Source organism: Rhamphochromis longiceps, linkage group LG3, assembly GCF_057381845.1.
Source record: "Rhamphochromis longiceps isolate RC_006_pf linkage group LG3, R_longiceps_female_GT1.1, whole genome shotgun sequence".
In the NCBI taxonomy this organism is placed as follows: domain Eukaryota; kingdom Metazoa; phylum Chordata; class Actinopteri; order Cichliformes; family Cichlidae; genus Rhamphochromis; species Rhamphochromis longiceps.
This window is the reverse complement of record NC_140559.1, coordinates 11459503-11479945: the sequence shown is the minus strand read 5'-3', so window position 1 is coordinate 11479945 and position 20443 is coordinate 11459503. Positions and strand designations below refer to the sequence as shown.

The following is a 20443-nucleotide window of genomic DNA, read 5'->3' as shown; positions in this document are numbered from 1 at the left end:
TAGGAAGCTGCAATCCTGAAACAGTTTATGACTCATCTTCCTCCACCTTTGCCTTGCTTATAAAGCCTCGTTGTCCAATGTTATTTGTAGATCAAGTTTTTAAATTTTTGTTTCCTATCCCCAACTAGGCAAGCCTGACACCAACACTGGGCTACCCAGGATACAAAACTGCATACTATGACAGGGGATTTCACACATTATCCATGTCCCAGCCGTCTTCTCCTGATATTAAAACAATCAGCTCTCTAGAGGTACAGACGAAGGATAAACCAGCTCCCTGTGATGCAGAAGAAGACGTATCAGTCAACTACACTATAGTGGGAGAGTCTCCGGGGTCTGTGGATGTCATTTATCTGGTGAGTTATCTCTGGGTTTACTATAAAGTTGAACATGACCAGACTTTTTGTGTGTTTGCTAAAAAAGTACTGTTGTAATGCCCATCATGACTGAAGAAGAAACTTTCAGTCCATCATGAGAATCCAGCAGCTTCGATCTATTTCAGCATAAATACTGATCGAGCCCAAACTATATGCTTTAGCAAAAAGGAAAACTAGGGAGGGCGCCTGTCTCCTGAATCCAAAGTGGAAGCTGGTTCCACAGACTTCAGGTCTGGTCCCTGTGCTTTGTCCCTCATCATTTTCTGTCAGCTTAGTAATTAGCCTCAGTGTTTGGTCCTTTGTTCATGATATCCTTAGTTTTCTCTCTCTGTTAAGTATTTAAATTCTTAGGCCTTCTTAGTTTTAGTCATCTGGGTTCTGCTCTCAGTTAAAGTTGTTTGTATTTTAGCCCTCATTATAGTTATTGTGCTTTTCCTGTGTCCCCTGCACTTTTGACTGATTGACTGATGACCTTTATTGATCCAGAAGGAAATTGGGTTAAAGGCTGCCAGCACTCCAGCGCCATCTTACCCTTCCAGCCATACATACATTGCACAAACATCACATGGGGACAACAGGTCAGAAGAGGTAGAACAGTGGAAATACACAATACACGAGGAAAGACGAGGAGAAAAAAGACCCACCCAGACTGAGCCCTTAAAGGGAGATCGGTTTGAGAACAGAAAAAACACCTCAGCACACGAATCTTCAAATCTCACAACAAAAAAGACATCAGAGGCATCATTAAGAAGAAAAGTCTTGATCCTAATGTTCTTTCTAACTTCAGGCCAGTTTCTAAACTCTCTTTTATGTCCGCAATTTTGGCAAAAGTTGTTCTCAAGCAACGTCCGACCTTTTTAGATGTTTGTGGCATTTGTGAAGCATTCCAGTCTGGTTTTAAATCTTGTCCTGAGACTGCACTTTTACTAGTTTTTAATGATCTTCTTATAACTGTAGACTCAGGTTGTTCTGTTGTTTTAGTCCTTTTAGATCTGACTGCTGCCTTTGACACAGTTGATCACAACATTCTCTTATGGAGACTCAAGCACGTGACTCAAGCACGTTGTTGGTCTTAAAGGCTCAGTTTTATCATGGTTTAAATCATACCTGTCAGAGAACTCATGTTCTGTTGCTATTGGGCAATGCCCCTCTTCCTCTGCCCCTGTGTGTTGTGGTGTGCCACAGGGCTCTGTTTGGGGTCCAGCTCTGTTCTCCTCATACATGCTGCCTTTTTTATTTTCAGTTCATTTCAGTTCATTTTTATTTCAAACATTTCAAACATGTGCCTTCACAACCATTACAAAATATCATTCCACTATTTGTTTGAAAAGGAGTAGGCAGAAGTATTTACTTATTTGTCCCTACCCCCTCAAGTTTTACCTCTCATTCATTTAATTTTTTTAAAATTATTATTATTTTTATTCCTATATTTAGGAAATACAACATTCCCTTTCATTGTTATGCTGATGACATCCAAATTTGCTTCCCTTGAATCTGGATGTCTCTTAACCTTTTAATTCAAACACATTGAATTAAGGTGTCAAAACCTTTCACTGGTAGTGATGTCCACAGATATCAGTGCTAGTTCATTCTTGTTTTTAAATGATTTCTGTCTTCCAGGTGTTGTCCAGAGGAGCTGTCACCATGCAAGGACAAAAACAGGTTGAAGTGCGAGACAGATCAGGTAATATTCCCATATTTCCACAAATGCCACAGCCAAGCATTGACGTTGGTCTGTTTTGTTGATCTGTGGATGCATGTTTGGACCTGTGTTTCAGTGAATGAGGGCCAGGTGTCCTTTAAAGTCAGAGTGTCTCCTGAGATGGCTCCAGAGTTCCAGGTTGTGGCTTATGCCGTCCTGCCAAGTGAGGATGTAATTGCCCACAGTGCTGACTTCTCTACTGACAAATGCTTCAGCAACAAGGTGAGTGTAATTCTAGAGGTGTGCTGTGTGTTTGGTGTCTGCAGTCATGCCATGTCGTTCAAATCAAAGTCATCTCCAGGTGGCTAAATCACCTGAGGATTTCTAGCATATACTGGTTGTTGTGGACTGGTTGTTGCACAGCTGTTTCTACTCTACCTGAGGACTCAAATTGCTTCTTTATATGACCTCATGACCCGCTCACTCCCATTTATACAAGCACTTTTTCAATGATGATGCAAGTCCTACCTATCTAACACTGACACAGTGTTCATACAGTGTCCAACGTGGGCTACAGCCATCACATGGGACTCATGATTTGTCACTCACCTCAGTGAAGCAGCTCATTTAGCCAGCAGTGAGTGGGGAGTTTTCACAGTCACTAAACTTCTACGGGTGTTTTGTGTGTGTCAGGTGTCAGTGGAGTTTTCACCGTCTTCAGCCGTCCCAGGTGAAGAGACCAACATGCAGGTGACGGCCCTGCCACGTTCTCTGTGTGGTGTGAGCGCCATCGACAAGAGCGTTCTCATCAAGGAGCCTGGGAAGACTCTGGATGCAGATAAGGTAACTGCTGATATTAACACCAGTGAGGTGGACACATCCCTTATTTCCAGAGCCCGTAGTGTCGTGAGTTACCAGCAGCTCACGTCTGGGCAGTCGTACATTGAACTGTTTTAAACAGTCAAATGCTGAGTTTGTCTAAAAACAAACTGGTATAAAAAATACAAGGTTACATATGCATGTGTCTGTGATGATAGTCAGGTAAATGCATCACCTGCCAGTCAGTGTCTACAGGGAGTGCAGAATTATTAGGCAAATGAGTATTTTGTCCACATCATCCTCTTCATGCATGTTGTCTTACTCCAAGCTGTATAGGCTCGAAAGCCTACTACCACTTAAGCATATTAGGTGATGTGCATCTCTTTAATGAGAAGGGGTGTGGTCTAATGACATCAACACCCTATATCAGGTGTGCATAATTATTAGGCAACGTCCTTTCCTGTGGCAAAATGGGTCAAAAGAATTCAATTAAATTCAATTCAATTCAATTTTATTTATATAGCGCCAAATCACAACAAAAGTCGCCTCAAGGCGCTTCATAGATACAGAGAAAAACCCAACAATCATATGACCCCCTATGAGCAGCACTTTGGCGACAGTGGGAAGGAAAAACTCCCTTTTAACAGGAAGAAACCTCCGGCAGAACCAGGCTCAGGGAGGGGCGGGGCCATCTGCTGCGACCGGTTGGGGTGAGAGAAGGAAGACAGGATAAAGACATGCTGTGGAAGAGAGACAGAGGTTAATAACAGATATAATTCAATGCAGAGAGGTCTGTTAATACATAGTGAGTGAGAAAGGTGACTGGAAAGGAAAAACTCAATGCATCATGGGAATCCCCCGGCAGCCTACATCTATTGCAGCATAAAGATAGTGTCTGTCTCCTGAATCCAAACTGGAAGCTGGTTCCACAGAAGAGGGGCCTGAAAACTGAAGGCTCTGCCTCCCATTCTACTTTTTAATACTCTAGGAACAACAAGTACTGTATTTTCACGACCATAAGACGCACTGTACTAAAAGGCGCAGTCTTAGTTATGTGTGCCATTACTGTATTTAACACACACATAAGGCGCACTGGATTATAGGGCGCATACAAGTACCGTATGCGTATTTAAAAATAAAGCGGGAGCAAACCTGAGTTCGGTACCTTACTTACATTTCTATTACCGGTAATCGTCATCATCAACAACACACAAGCATACAAGTATGCATATTTAAAAATAAAGCAGGAGCAAAACAAAGTTTGGTACTCACATTTTTATCATCAATCAAACCCATCGAAGTCCTCATCCTCTGTGTCTGAATTGAACAGCTGCGCTAAATCTCCATCAAACATTCCAGGTTCACTCCCAGGCCGCTCGCAGCCTTACTTTGAACGGGCGGTTCACACCGATGTCCAGCGGTTGGAGTTCCTTTGTCAGGCCTCCCGGAATGACAGCAAGCTCACAGTTCATTTGTTTCACTAGTTTTTTCACATCGGCTGTGAGGTGGGCACGCATAGAGTCACAGATCAACAGCGATGGTGATGCGTGGAAAAAACCACCTGGTCTCCTTACATACACCTCCCTCAGCCACTCTTTCATCATTTCCTCATCCATCCAGCCCTTTTCATTTGCCTTAATGATGATTCCTGCTGGAAACTTCTCTTTAGGCAAAGTATTTCGCTTAAAAATCACCATAGGCGGCAGTTTCTGTCCATTAGCATGGCAGCCAAGCACAACAGTAAAAGAAGACTTTTCATACCCCGTTGTGCGTATCGCTACCGTGCTGGTCCCCTTCTTCTCCACAGTGTGACTCACCGGGATGTCAAAAGTGAGCGGGACCTCGTCCATGTCAGTGATGTGGCTGGGCTGGATGTGTTTGCTGCAGTAGGAGCGGAAGATGGCCAGCTTTTCCTTATAATCCGCTGGAAGTTGCTGCGCTACCGTAGTCCTGGTCCGGATGGAAAAATGGCACCGTTTCATAAAACGAAAGCACCAAGACGGACCTCCTTGGAAATGTTCAATGTTCATCTCTTCAGCTAGTGAAACTGCTTTTAGCCGAATGGTGACTGTCGAAACGCTTCTCCCGCTCGTTCTTTGCTCGATGATCCACCGCTTGAGTCTTTCCTCCAACTCGGGCCACCTCGCCTTATGTCCGCGGAAACTCAGCTGCGTTTTCTTGACCTGCCGGAGCTTGTTTTCTAGCTTCCTCCATTTGCGAACCATCGATTCGTTAATCTTAAATTCTCTCCCCGCTGCTTGATTTCCATGTTCCTCCGCATAGCTGATGGCCTTCAGTTTAAACTGTGCTTCATAAGCGTGTCTCTTTGCCATTTTCAGGGTTGTTAAAACAACGATGTTCCACATAATGCACATACCTGTCCTTTTATACAGGTATGTGCGATTGTCCGGTATATACGATCAATGCCCACACTTCACCCTTTAGCATTCTCATGGTGTTCTCTACTACGTCCTCCTTACAACACACAGGGCGCACTGCGCTATAGGGCGCGCCGTACTTTTTGAAGAAAATCTAAGACTTTTAAGTGTGCCTTATGGTCGTGAAAATACGGTAGGCCTGCAGAGCGAGAGCGAAGTGCTCTAATAGGGTGATATGGTACTACAAGGTCATTAAGATAAGATGGGGCCTGATTATTTAAGACCTTGTATGTGAGGAGCAGGATTTTGAATTCAATTCTGGACTTAACAGGAAGCCAATGAAGGGAAGCCAAAACAGGAGAAATCTGCTCTCTCTTTCTAGTCCCTGTCAGGACTCTTGCTGCAGCATTTTGGATTAGCTGAAGGCTTTTCAGCAAGTTTTTTGGACATCCTGATAATAATGAATTACAGTCGTCCAGCCTGGAAGTAATAAATGCATGAACTAGTTTTTCAGTGTCACTCTGAGACAGGATATTTCTAATTTTAGAGATGTTGCGCAAATGGAAGAACGCAGTCTTACATATTTGTTTAATATGTGCGTTGAAGGACATGTCCTGGTCAAAAATGACTCCAAGGTTCCTCACAGTGTTACTGGAGGCCAAGGTAATGCCATCCAGAGTAAGAATCTGGTTAGATACCATATTTCTAAGATTTTCAGGGCCGAGTACAATAACCTCAGTTTGATCTGAATTAAGAAGCAGAAAGTTAGCGGCCATCCTGGTCTTTATGTCTTTAAGACATTCCTGCAGTTTAACTCATTGGTGTGTGTTATCTGGCTTCATGGACAGATAGAGCTGGGTGTCATCTGCATAGCAGTGTAAATGTATGCTATGTCTTCTAATGATGCTGCCTAAGGGAACCATGTATAATGTACACAGTCGAGCAGGGCGATATGGCCAAAAATATTTATCACGACATATATTTGAAAATTTGCGATAACGATATAACTGACGATATAATTGATGCGAGACAAAATACAACTCCACAACATTACTAGCGCAAAAAGACAACCTTCCATTTATTTTCACTTAAACAAGAAGCTGGTTTTTATGTACATTAAAGCTTTATAAAAATGTAACAGTGCAAATGCAAATTCCTTGCTGAAAGTTTAACCAAAAGGCATTTCCAGTAGAAATGGGCTGACATATCCTGAGCATAACCATGTATAGCATAACCATGTATAATATCCACTGAAGTTAAAAAGAGGTGCTTTGCAACATTAAACTGCAGTGTACAGTACGTAGTTTTCGGTGCACGGGATTATAACGCACATTAAGCGAAACAAAGCAGCCAGATAAATCAAACTTTATTAAACTCATTCTTCTTGCTTCCTCCACTTCTGTACCATTGATTCATTAATGTTGAATTCTCTGGCAGCTGCTCTATTCTATTCCCATGTTGTTGCAGTAAATGGTAAATGGCCTGTATTTATATACCGCTTTACTAGTCCCTAAGGACCCCAAAGCGCTTTACATATCCAGTCATCCACCCATTCACGCACACATTCACGATGGCAAGCTACATTGTAGCCACAGCCATCCTGGGGCGCACTGACAGAGGCGAGGCTGCCGGACACTGGCGCCACCGGGCCCTCTGACCACCACCAGTAGGCAACGGGTGAAGTGTCTTGCCCAAGGACACAACAACCGACTGTCCAAGCCGGGGCTCGAACCGGCAACCTTCCAATTACAAGGCGAACTCCCAACTCTTGAGCCACGATCGCCCCGATCATATATTAATGACTAACCTCGTATTGTGGATGGATTATCTCAGTTGTTCTCCTGACTGAAGTTTGGTCCGTTTACAGCATCCTGCCATGCGATTGCATTTGTCTCTAACCATGAGGAACGTTCACGTTAACTTTTATAAGTGGAAAAGGGTTAGTGTTCGTCCTCCAGCTTCACTGTTTATGTTATGCTAACATAGCTGTGTCGCTAGCGATCACGTAGCACATCATTATATACCAGCTAGCCCAACTTCAGTAACCCTACAAACGTCACTGCTGATTAGTTTCCTGTTTTCATTTATGTTGGAAGTGATAGCAGAGCTGTACGTTTTAATTTTTTCAGAAATCTCTCAGTCAGAACATGCTATGTCATGCTTAGGTAACTAGCTAAACTAGCAAGCTAACTTCCGCTAGCTTCCTGCTAACTTCTAACTCCGTTAAATGTAATAAATTTTGTTTTCATGGATGCCTGGAAGTTAAACTTCATAGTTACACCTGGTAAAGCAGCAACGCTGTTCGTTTTATTAAAGATGAAAGAATTTAGACAGTTTTTAACTCTCAGTGATGCTGCAGTGTTTGTTTGACCAGAAGCATACAGAGTTTAGGACCCAGATTACTCCAAGACTTAAGAGCATCTTAGTCCGACAAATACGACAATAACGACGGCCGCTTGCGTGTTCTGCAAAAAAATGTGCTTTGTCGTGTATCTGACGGACAAACACCAAACCAGTTCCACATCACTGAAGTTGCACCATTTTTACAAACCAATTCCGGTTCATCTGTTTCACTCAACAATCGGCCATGTGCGTATGAAAACAAAGGCACTGCGCATGCGCGTTTTACTCATATTCTATCACGATATTTCATTTTCCTATCATTGCCTAACATTATACCGGTATTACCGTGAACGGTATAATATGGCCCAGCCCTAGTACACAGAATTGGTCCTAGCACTGTGTGAAGAGGACTCTCCATTTACATGCACAAATTGGAGTCTATTAGATAGCTATGATACAAACCACTGCAGTGCAGTACCTGTAATACCTACAGCATGTTCTAATTGCTCTAATAGGATATTATGGTCAACAGTATCGAATGCTGCACTAAGGTCTAGCAGGACAAGCACAGAGATGAGTCCACTGTCAGAGGCCATAAGAAGATCATTTGTAACCTTCACTAAAGCTGTTTCTGTGCTGTGCTGAGCTCTGAAACCTGACTGAAACTGTTTCCTGAGGGTTTTCAGGAAACAGTGTTAAATGTTCAGGTTCTATGCCATATGTTAAAACAAGATCTAGAGTGTGATTAAAGTGGTGGGTGGGTTCTTTTACATTTTGAGAGAAACCAATTGAGTCTAATAACAGATTAAACGCCATGTTGAGGCTGTCATTTTTAGCATCTACATGGATGTTAAAATCACCCACCATAATTATTTTATCTGAGCTCAGAACTAAATTAGATATAAAGTCTGAGAAATCAGACAGAAACTCTGTGTAAGGCCCAGGTGGGCGATAGATGATAACAAGTAAGACTGGTTTCTGAGTTTCACAGCTGGGGTGGACAATGTTAAGCATCAGGCTTTCAAATGAATTAAAAGTCTGTCTTGGTCTTTCATTAATTAATAGGCTGGTGTGAAAAATTGCTGCCACACCTCCCCCTCGGCCTGTGCTTCGAGATTTCTGGTAGTTAGAATGACTCAGGGGTGTTGATTCATTTAAACTAACATAATCATCCTGCTGCAACCAGGTTTCTGTAAGGCAGAGTAAATCAATTTGTTGATCAATTATTAAGTCATTTAATACCACCTTATACCTTTCAAATGTACTTAGACTAGAACCTCTGTCTAAGGAGCTTTTAACCTTTATTTGTATTGCTGCAGCTACCAGTGTCTTCCAGTTGGGTGATTCTCAGCTTCTTTCTTCGACCTCCGGGGTTAGACCACTCTTTAGTCATTGCACAGTTCTGGGGATTATTCTGCCCCGATTTCAAACAAAGATCTGTGTGTTTTGGGTTCACCACTGTGTCCCCCTTTTTACCAAGAGTCTCTCGAACCTCGTTGGTCTGGTGTTCCTGGTTTTCGCCAACCCCTTCATGGTTATTGCTGTGTTTGTGGGATCCATCTTCTCCAGGAGCCCAAACGCCATGACACTTGACCTCAGTTCCTGTCTCGGCAGTCCCTACATCTGTCTCTGCTGTAAAGGATCCGCATCTCCGTGTCCCCGTCTGGTGTCTGTTCCTTTCTCTGCAAGAGACATAAAACCAAAACACCTCTCTCCCTAGCCTTGATAATCTAATGTTGTTATCCATTGTTGTTCTAATGATTCAAATTTGGTTTAAAATATTATGTTCAGGACTCTCTGACCCAGGGACTTATTCTAATCATAATCTATGTGTGTGTAAAAGAAATCAAAAATTAATGAACCATTTCTAAGTCTAACACATTATATGCTTAAGTTTTACCATAGCTAAATTATTAAACACACAAATAAAGTCATAAGATGTTCATAAAACCATTGTTTGATGTTCGGACTCAATTCCCCCCTTTTTTGACACACTCCCATGTGTCAATTCATTGGAGCTAGAAAATTAAGAACTCTGTTCTGTCTCTATGTTTTGGAAAATTTTATGCTTGTTGTCAAAATTTGAAGAATTTTTATCATAAGTAAAAGTTATGGCGTTATCATCCCCCTCAGGGCTTAGCTTTCCCACTTTTAGTAATATTCCTCCCACAAATATTCGCAATTACCCTCCTTTGGTGTGAAAACTGTTGGTGTGGTCAAGTGGGTACTATAGAAACAAAAGCTCAGGACAGAACAGTTATCAGTCATGTACTTCATACAAATTTTGCATATGTTTTATTTCATATTGATCCTCTGAGTGTAATGGTACATTTTAATTTGAATTTATCCAAACTAAACACACTAGGTTTTTCTTTCTTTACTTTGCTCTTGTTCTTTTTCAGTACCACATCCTATCAAATGTTCCTGTCGGTTATATTCTACTTTTAATAACTTACTATTTCAAGCGAGAACCTAAATCAAGTGGACCAATGTTTGTTATTGCATATCTCTATTTCGAATATGGCAAGTCATTCATAGATATTGTTAAAGTTTTGGCGATTTTCCTCTATAAAATTTAATTGACTTTTTTACAGTGGCCTAAGTTAATAGTAACATATTCCAGTCATGAGTGACATCAAAAGTTTTCTCCACTGTAGCATTTGGCATTCCCAATAATATAACATGATACCTTAATCAAAACACAGCTAATATAGCACAGTTTTCTTAATGCAAACATCAGTAACTCAGAATCAGCAACCAAAGTGTTAAGTCTGCAGTTCATACTTATGTGAAGCTACAGTCTCCTCCTCCAGTCTCTCTTATCCTCCTGCTCCTGCAAAAACAAAACAAAACAAAACGAAGCATCCACCCTTCTCTTGCCGGCTGGGTGAATTGTTTGTCGGCATTTACTAATCCTCAAGTTGGTGCAGTCTTTGTCTCAGTCTCAAGTCAGTTAGTTTTAGTCGTCAGTCCATCACAGTCCAGTCACATGCATTCATCCACACACATTCATACCAGATTTTGCTGATAATGGAGTCTCACGCGCAACCTATTCGAGCATCCATCCCCAGCAAGATGACGTCATCATTTTAAAAGGAAAACAATTCTTTGTTCTTTTATTCTGGATTGACTCGCTGCAATCCTTTTAGACTCAGGACTTCTCATGTGATCAGTGTCCCATATAAGTGAATTTCTCTCAAGCCAATTACAATCATGGAGAAACACACTTTGCAACTGTTTTTGTAAGAATATTTCATAGCGCTTTAAATTTCAATCTTTCAGGCCTGGTTTAAAGAGCTGATTGTTAAATCATGGACTCACAAAATATCAACATATCACCACCGGTGGATCACACCTCTCAGATTTTCTTATCTCAGTGCATTGTAACAAAAACGAAAACAGACATAACCAACAAAATACTACTAAAATAACACAAACTAGGGCCCGTTGCAGACATGTCCAAGCATAAAACTATCCCTCTCTCGCTTACGAGAAAGAACACAAGCCAAAGCTCACTGATAAAATCAAGCTAGCGCTAAGCAAAACCAAAAAATCAACCAGAAATTCACAGGAACATTTTGCTTCCTGTCGGGACAATATTGTGTGGGAATGAGAACCTCAGGTGCCGTAACACCTTTTGTTCCTCCTTGAATTAAAACTCAATCACAGAAAATGCCGTACTCCGACCTAAACCTAACACTATTAATTCATCATCCTCACTCTGTGCCACTGTTCCTCATCAGGGCTGTGTGAAGCACAGCAAAGAATTCAGTCAAGGCCTTGAGCCATAAACAGACATCACGCACAGACATTGTTTTCATAACCAAACCGTTTTAGACCTTATTCCTAAAATCTACATAAATGCCCTCTGGGTGACATATAACACATTCTACGTAATCAATGGTAATCAATGGCTCCTCATAAAATTATGTATTGGGATGTTTGTGTGCAGCATTTTGCATATCAGCATAAGCAAAGCATTCTTCATTGCATCAGCGTGTATGTGTGTGTGCGTGTGGATCACTCTTCATTGCACAAGCGTGTGCATGTGTATGTGTGTGCATCACTTCTCAGTGAATCAGCATTCCCGTGTGTGTGTGTGTGTGTGCGTGTGTGTGTGTGTGTGTGTGTGTGTGTGTGTTCATCACTTCCCTGTTCTGCTGTTCTGGGTAAACCACGGCCTGAAGCATGCCCTGGGGTCCTGCCCTCCTCCTTTTCAGTCTGTTTGCGACCATTGCTGCTGCTGCTGCTCAAAGTTCTGTCCGTCCTGGTTCTGACCCCAATCGGGGCAGTCCTTTCTCCAGTGTCGATGCTCACCGCAGGTGAAACCTGCATCTTCTTCTGTGTTTTTTGTCCATTCTGAGGTGCCTTCTGACCTCAGTTACTCCTCCTGTCTCGGTCACGCCCTTTTCGCCGCCCGATCATCCGTGTTGGTCCATCACTGTCCTGCACAGTGTGAATGCAAAGTTATCAAGGTCAGCATTCTTTTGCTCGGCCTTACTTTTCCTTCGGGCTCGGCGGGCGTCTCGTCACAGCTCTGTCAGCTGACGCAGTCTGGGAATTTCCCCCGTGTAGTGAAACGGGCCTTAGGTTTAGTGCTCTCCGTCTCTGCTGCATGAGATCGTTTTCCTGCAGCACTGTTGACTTTTTCAGGTCGTTGTTGTGGGTCCAGCTGTTACAGCATTTGGTCAGGGTCACGTAGAGGGGAGGGCAGGAGTCCAGGTCAGCCTCGGCTTTCAGGGCCGGCAAAGCAGCCTGTAATTAAGCATAAAGAGAAAAAACAAAAAACAAAAACAAACGAACAGGAAAATGATGTTGTGTTGGCTGTGTTATTCAGAAAGGGGAGAAACACCGGGACCAGGCCCTGTGTCAGCCTTCTCTCCCCCTTTTTTTGTTTTTTCTCACCATATAATCCACTCATAACCCGCCAAGCTGACAGGACAACATAGGTACATGTTAAAATTCTTAAGATCATGTTTAAAAGCCCAAAAATGGACTTTTCTTTCATTCAGTAATCACTTGTATTAATCAATCAGCAGAAAACATGTCACAATTTGAATCTTTTAACCACTAAATTTGTCGTGTCTTCACTGGTGGGTCAGACCAGTGTCTTTTTTTTTTAAGTTAAATTGTTGTCGTGCAACCCAGAGAGTTTATTTGTCAGTAATGTATTTATCCTTTAACAACAGGTGTATGTTAAGTTTCGCTGCTTTAACCTTGCTGGAACATCTTCACATGTTCATGAGTGTAAGCTGTTTCTTCATTGCATGTGTGTGCATTTGTAGGCAGGCAGGTTAATTTTAACTTTTTCTCAAACTAGGCGTTACCTTAAAAGGAGCCTCTCTCTCACATTTCTCTGCTTGTGTGTGTTTTTGTTTCACCTTTTGTTGTGATGCTCCGGACGCCTTCCCAACCTCCACAAGTCCGTTGGCCCCAAAATTCAACCCAATGTCATGTGGTCTTAAAACCTTCATTTCTCCTCTAATTCTCTCCTCGCTGCTGTCTGTCTCACAGCTGCTGATTCGTGCTGGATGTGGTTCCCATTACCTATAATTTTGCTTCGGCCGCTGTGCTTGTGGGGGCGGTTGGTCCAGGTCCGCAGCTTCCTGTATTAACACACTAAGAGATTTATTTAATTTCATTTTCATCACTGTTAAACAGATAAGCAGGCAACACGCCTACCTCGACAGCGTAAACTGCACGCCAGTCTCCCAACACATTCCTCTCTCTACTCCTCCATAATTCTCCACTACACACCTCTTACTATCTCTCCTTTTTATTTTTATTTTTAAATGCTTACACCACAGAGTAATACACCCAATTATGCCCGTCTATCTCTATGTGGCTCCAAATTCCCTCTTTATTTAATTTCACACTCGTCAGGGGACAGGCACACAACAATTTCAACCACTGAGACGAGGAATTCAACCTTTTTATATTTCACCTATGATAGAACTCAACCTTAGATGTGAAAGCATTCTCTTGTTCTAGTCCAGAATAAATGTGAACCCGTGGTTACACGGCCGTCCCAGGGTTATTTCTGTAGCTATACGGGAGTCCTCAGTTCCCAAGTTGCCACCTTAGCATCCAGACGCCGCTGGGCCTGGCCACGCGTCCACGACCAGGAGGGGTGCCACACCATGAACAAAATTAGTTTCCACAGGTACACTAGGCGTCAACCTTTGATCTTAAAGCATTCTCTTCGCACTAATGTCCTCCTATTCAGACACATCAACCGTCACTGTCACTGTGTTCCACGCTTCACACACAGACAACATACCCAGAGCGCGCCTTACACACACCCAGAGCGCCTTACACACACACACACACACAGCACTTTTCCTCAGCGGGAGTTTTACACAGAAACCTCTGAGCTCAACTGTTAGAATTCTTTAAAGCACACTGCACACACTGCACCATAGACCAAAATACCCCTTTCTCTGCGCTTATGGCCGCCACAACGGGGCAAAATCGCATCGTAAAGGTGATGCATACGTCCCCTGAAGTTATTACTGATACCATAGGCCAGGTTCTGCTTTATCTTTATTTCATGGCAAGTAAAATTTTACTTATTATTTTATGACCGCAGCCCTCGAGGCTCAACTGATACCATAAACCACCGTCAAACCTCTATTCAATGTACTGAAACCAGCACCAATCACTGCTGTACTCACGGCCGCACCACCGGAACACGGCCGTATCATAAACCAAACCTACGGACGTGTTTCGCTTTTACACGTTGCCAGCGTTCAACTGCACCGTGAGCCAGCATCTGCTTTTCCTCAATTCTATACTAATTTCATGGCCGCATGAACGAGGACTTAACCGACACCATAAACCACTTCAAAACCTCTATTCAATGTACTGGACTGATGGCCGCGTCTCCAAGAGATTCTAATGCATTATTGCTACAGAAGCCAGTCTTCGACAAAATTAAATGTGGAAGGTAAAGTGGGCTGCAACTAGCTCAACGTAGTGTCTTATTAGTATCTCGGTAGAAGCAGTTTACTGCAACTAGCTCAACGTAGTGTATTATTAGTTTCTCGGTAGAAGCAGTTTATCTTACACACTGGAATTCAGCCTCAACTTATGTTGTTAGTATCTTGCACCAAAAACCAGACACCGACAAATTTAATGTGAAAATACGTGTAACTCAGTGAACAGATTAATTTGGAAAGCCCAATATGCACATTTGGTATTTATAATACAACAGGCTGTGCTTACCTTTTTATTTTTGGACCGGTCCTCTGTTCACCTTGCCTCACGATCTCACCAAAGGCCAAATCTGCACCTCCTCAGCACACCAAAGATCCGGGTCACGGCACCAAGTTGTTGAAATCTCCCAATTCTTTGAATCTTTGGGCTGAAGGAAGGACAATACTCGGTGTATAAATGCTCAATCAACAATCATTTATTTCCATACAATTCAACACAAAGAGCATTTAGAACCATCATGATGGGGAGACATGCATGAAGAGGGTCACAGCAGTCTCAAAATGGTGACGTGTTACTCAGCTTCTTATAGCCGCTAATGGCCCCCACCTAGTCGTAAAAGCCCAAACATTCACATGCTTTCTCTCTTACGGTGCCTAAGTTATAACCTCGGCTCCCTGTCTTCCTACAAAGGTGGGGGTATGGAATGTAGCTTATCTCTTCTGCCCTAGACGCAGAGTCTCCTGAACAATCTTTCTTTTTATGATTCAACTGTAAAGCATGTCAAGAAAACAGTGTAACACATTCACAGCAGATCAAAGATACAGAGTGATGCACACTTATCTAATGAACTAATCTGTGAATATGTTCTGTTAACTCAAAAGTATAATGAGAACTAGACTACATACACAGCACACCATCTAAACTAAAGGATAATATACGTCCTACAGCTGTTATCATAATTCAACTACTTTGATTACATATATAAGGTAACATATGATAACAGAATAATATCACAGTACTAACAGAGACTTGGAGGAGAGAGACCTAATATTTAATAATCCACATTTCACTGTTTTACTCTTAGGTTCATATGTGGATACTGTATTGTTCTTTCTTTGTGATTGTTTATGTTTAAGTTGTTTGTTGCTGGTTTTTAGTTTGTTTTTTGTCTTTTTGGAAGCTGACACAGTCTCTATGGAGATGGGTTTTTGGGGGGGTAGCAGGAGGAGAGAAGCTGCAGAGAGGCGTGTAAGACTGCAACTCTGCTTCCTGGTCCCAACTCTGGATAGTCATATTTTGGGGGGTTTAATAAATTTGTCCATATTTCTAGAAATGAGAGCTGCTCCATCCAAAGTGGGATGGATGCCGTCTCTCCTAACAAGACCAGGTTTCCTCCAGAAGGTTTGCCAATTATCTATGAAGCCCACATCGTTTCTGGGACACCACTCAGACAGCCAGCAATTTAAGGAGAACATGCGGCTAAACATGTCACTCCTGGTCTGATTGGGGAGGGGACCAAAGAAAACTACAGAGTCCGACAAGTTGCACACTGATTCAATATTGATTTTAGTGACCTCCGATTGGCGTAACCGGGTGTCATTACTGCCGACGTGAATTATGATTTTACTGAATTTAGGTTTACCCTTAGCCAGCAGTTTTAAATTTCCTTCAATGTCGCCTGCTCTGGCCCCTGGAAGACAATTGACTATGGTTGCCGGTGTCTCTAGCTTCACATGTCTGAGAACAGAATCACCAATTACCAGAGTTTAACCCCCGGCGGGTGTGTCGCCGAGTGGGGAAAAACGGTTAGACACATGAACGGGTTGGTGGTGTACCTGGGGCTTCTGTTTAGGACTATGCTTCCTCCTCACCGTGACCCAGCCACCCTCTTTCCCCAGCTGCTTGGGGTCTGCCGGGGAACAGCTAGCGGGGCCTACGCTATCTTCGGCTGCACCAGCTACAGGGGCCTGGCTAGCTACGGGTGAATGAAGGGTGCGAAGCCGAGTCTCCAATTCAGTAATCCTGGCCTCCAGAGCTGCGAATATGCTACATTTGTTACAGATATCATTACTGCTAAAGGAGGCCGAGGAGTAACTAAACATCTGACACAATGAGCAAGAAAGTGCAGGAGGGACAGGTGAAGTAGCCATGGTGCTAACCAGTCGGCTACGAGCTAAGCTAAGCTAGCAAAACAGTACAGAGACAGTGAGTGAATACTTTGGCTATAAATTAGGTAGTGAGTACACAGAAAGTGTGCTTCGGATGAAGCACGTGAAGATTATACTATGAAAAAGAATGTATTTAAAAGTTGTTAATTAAATTGCTAAGCAAATAAGCTACTCAGAAACACAACTGTGTTCGAGCAGGAACAGGAAGTGATACTCTACCGCAGAGCGAGCGGACACCAAGTGACAGTGCCACCAAGAGTTGATTAGATGTCAAGAAGGACTTGACAGGCTCAGAAAAGTCAAAAATAGTGAGATATCTTGCAGAGGGATGCAGCAGTCTCAAAATTGCAAAGCTTCTGAAGCGTGATCATCGAACAATCAAGCGTTTCATTCAAAATAGTCAACAGGGTCGCAAGAAGCGTGTGGAAAAACCAAGGCGCAAAATAACTGCCCATGAACTGAGAAAAGTCAAGCGTGCAGCTGCCAAGATGCCACTTGCCACCAGTTTGGCCATATTTCAGAGCTGCAACATCACTGGAGTGCCCAAAAGCACAAGGTGTGCAATACTCAGAGACATGGCCAAGGTAAGAAAGGCTGAAAGACGACTACCACTGAACAAGACACACAAGCTGAAACGTCAAGACTGGGCCAAGAAATATCTCAAGACTGGTTTTTCTATGGTTTTATGGACTGATGAAATGAGAGTGAGTCTTGATGGGCCAGATGGATGGGCCCGTGGCTGGATTGGTAAAGGGCAGAGAGCTCCAGTCCCACTCAGACGCCAGCAAGGTGGAGGTGGAGTACTGGTTTGGGCTGGTATCATCAAAGATGAGCTTGTGGGGCCTTTTCGGGTTGAGGATGCAGTCAAGCTCAACTCCCAGTCCTACTGCCAGTTTCTGGAAGACACCTTCTTCAAGCAGTGGTACAGGAAGAAGTCTGCATCCTTCAAGAAAAACATGATTTTCATGCAGGACAATGCTCCATCACACGCGTCCAAGTACTCCACAGCGTGGCTGGCAAGAAAGGGTATAAAAGAAGAAAAACTAATGACATGGCCTCCTCGTTCACCTGATCTGAACCCCATTGAGAACCTGTGGTCCATCATCAAATGTGAGATTTACAAGGAGGGAAAACAGTACACCTCTCTGAACAGTGTCTGGGAGGCTGTGGTTGCTGCTGCACGCAATGTTGATGGTGAACAGATCAAAACACTGACAGAATCCATGGATGGCAGGCTTTTGAGTGTCCTTGCAAAGAAAGGTGGCTATATTGGTCGCTGATTTGTTTTTGTTTTGTTTTTGAATGTCAGAAATGTATATTTGTGAATGTGGAGATGTTATATTGGTTTCACTGGTAAAAATAAATAATTGAAATGGGTATATATTTGTTTTTTGTTAAGTTGCCTAATAATTCTGCACAGTAATAGTCACCTGCACACACAGATATCCCCCTAAAATAGCTAAAACTAAAAACAAACTAAAAACTATTTCCAAAAACATTCAGCTTTGATATTAATGAGTTTTTTGGGTTCATTGAGAACATGGTTGTTGTTCAATAATAACATTATTCCTCAAAAATACAACTTGCCTAATAATTCTGCACTCCCTGTACTTTATTGAGAAGACTTTAACTTTACATGAAAACTGCTCAAATACACGAGTATTTGTTGATGTTAAACATACAGCAAAACCTGGAAAAAGTGAGACTTGGTGAGTTAAAGGAGCTACAGAGACAGCTTCAAATGGAGAACACTTACCATATAAGTCACTAAGAACGAACAGTTTATAGAGAAATTGTACAACTTCTGTAAGATCCCTCAACTACAACACCTCATATCCGTGGAGGCTTACTGCTGACTTCATCATTTTTATTTATTTATTTTTTAAGAACCCTTCTAAGGTAAACTAGCAGTTCATTTGAACCTAATCGGTTCTAATATTTACACCAGTACTTCATTTAAGAGTTTACAATTATGTGGACCAAATGTGACCATGATCATGATAGATCAGTCAAAACTTCATAGGACTAAAAATGTTTGGAGGTTTTGCTGATCTGCACTTTTCTTTTCAGATATTTGACTTGCTCCCACTCAAGAAATCCTCAGGTATCCCGTATGAGGTTGATGATGCTACAGAATGCCTTAATGTGAGACCAAAAAGATATGTTTTGCCGTACCCCAGTCAAGAGCAAAATGACGCCTATGCAGTTTTCCAGGTAAAATACAAGTATACCTGTGAGTCCGTCAAACATAACGTAAATACAATAGTTTTTGTTGTTGCACCAGTTTTTGCTGATCTTTGTGTGCTGCTGAAATATCTAGAAAGTCGGACTGAAGATGGCGACAAACTTGCTTTTTCGATTGCCTTCATGCCTCAAGTTAAAAGGAAAAGTATACCATGATGGCTCAACTGAAATCTATTCCATGTACTACCATGGTGAATCATTTTCTTGTTTGCGTTGTGTTTTTGATACAAATTTTCTTTGTATTCAACAAAAAGAAAACCGGTAATTATTTTCCTTTTTTTTCTTTAGATATGGTTCCTGATCGTCGTGATTCTTCTGGTCGTGGTCTGGGATCTGCTGGGCCAATAGTGACAGCTCGCTCTTTCTTCCCTGAGACGTGGATCTGGGATCTGGTGGAAGTTGGGTAAGTATCTGTTGTGAAGAGATCTGGTGCATTTTACATTTTAAAAAGTTTATACGATCACATTTAGAAACCCATGTGAACTTTCTGCTGTGTCTTTGCACACATGAAAAACATGAAAATAGAATAATTGTGAGTTTTTTCTTGAGCATGTTTTGATGCTTCAGGCTGATGTTTTGTCATATTTAAAGTTTTGTGGGATATATTATTTCACTGTCATCAGCAACATGGAGCTCTTTTGCTTTGTCAATGCAACATATACAAGTAATTCACACTGCAGGATGTAACTACACTGTTATACAAGTAATTTACAGACATAAAAACATGTTTGATTATGTTACAGAATATGTTTGTGTGTATCTGCTGCTTCAGAGACGATGGAAAAAGAGGCGTGTCCCTGACTGTCCCAGACACCATCACCACCTGGGAGACGGAGGCTTTCTGTTTGTCCTCTCAGGGTTTTGGTTTGGCTCCTCGTAAAGAAATGAAAGTCTTCCAACCTTTCTTCCTTGAACTCACCATGCCCTACTCCATCATCCGGGGGGAGCACTTTGAACTGAGGGCGACTGTCTTTAACTACCTGACCAGCTGCATCATGGTAATCAATGATTAAAGTGTTTAGATACATGTCTGTTCATAGCCAAGGAAAGCCATACTGAAAACGTGACTTTCTAAGCAAAATTTATATCATAGTTATTAAAATACAATAGAAAATATCTTTTCTTTGGCAATATAACCATGCAGGATGCAGGCCGTTCTTGAAGGGCCCCTGCTCACCAACACCTGCAAGCTCACCTGTAGGTGTGTTCACATTTGAACTCAGGTTTAAATGTAGCCATGTCTGTGTTCCTCGTACAGGTTACTGTCACTCCTGGGCCGTCCTCAGATTACACCCTCACGCCTCTCTCTGGTGATCTGTACACATCCTGTTTGTGTGCCAACGAGCACAAGACCCTCAGGTGGACCATGATCCCAACAGCCTTAGGTGAGAATCAGGCTTTGGTCCTCCACACTGCCAGGAAACCGCTGTGTGGCAGGCTGAGTACGACCCAAGTGCAGGACCCAGAAGCAGGATGTGAACTCTCAGGAAGTGACTTAAAAAGAATCCACATAAGATGGCTAAATAGAATAAATGG

General features: G+C 42.4%; 1 protein-coding gene across 1 annotated transcript in view; it reads left to right on the top strand.

Annotated features, from left to right (window-relative positions):
- LOC146672908 (alpha-2-macroglobulin-like) overlaps window positions 1–20443 on the top strand; it is a 58183-nt gene that overhangs the window by 23908 nt on the left and 13832 nt on the right. Inside the window, exons 12-20 of the mRNA XM_085401368.1 lie at window positions 129–356; window positions 1998–2061; window positions 2156–2301; window positions 2713–2862; window positions 18734–18877; window positions 18984–19098; window positions 19196–19310; window positions 19680–19905; window positions 20166–20292. Coding sequence (XP_085257494.1) covers window positions 129–356; window positions 1998–2061; window positions 2156–2301; window positions 2713–2862; window positions 18734–18877; window positions 18984–19098; window positions 19196–19310; window positions 19680–19905; window positions 20166–20292 — 1315 coding nt within the window. The remainder of the gene's footprint in view (window positions 1–128; window positions 357–1997; window positions 2062–2155; window positions 2302–2712; window positions 2863–18733; window positions 18878–18983; window positions 19099–19195; window positions 19311–19679; window positions 19906–20165; window positions 20293–20443) is intronic.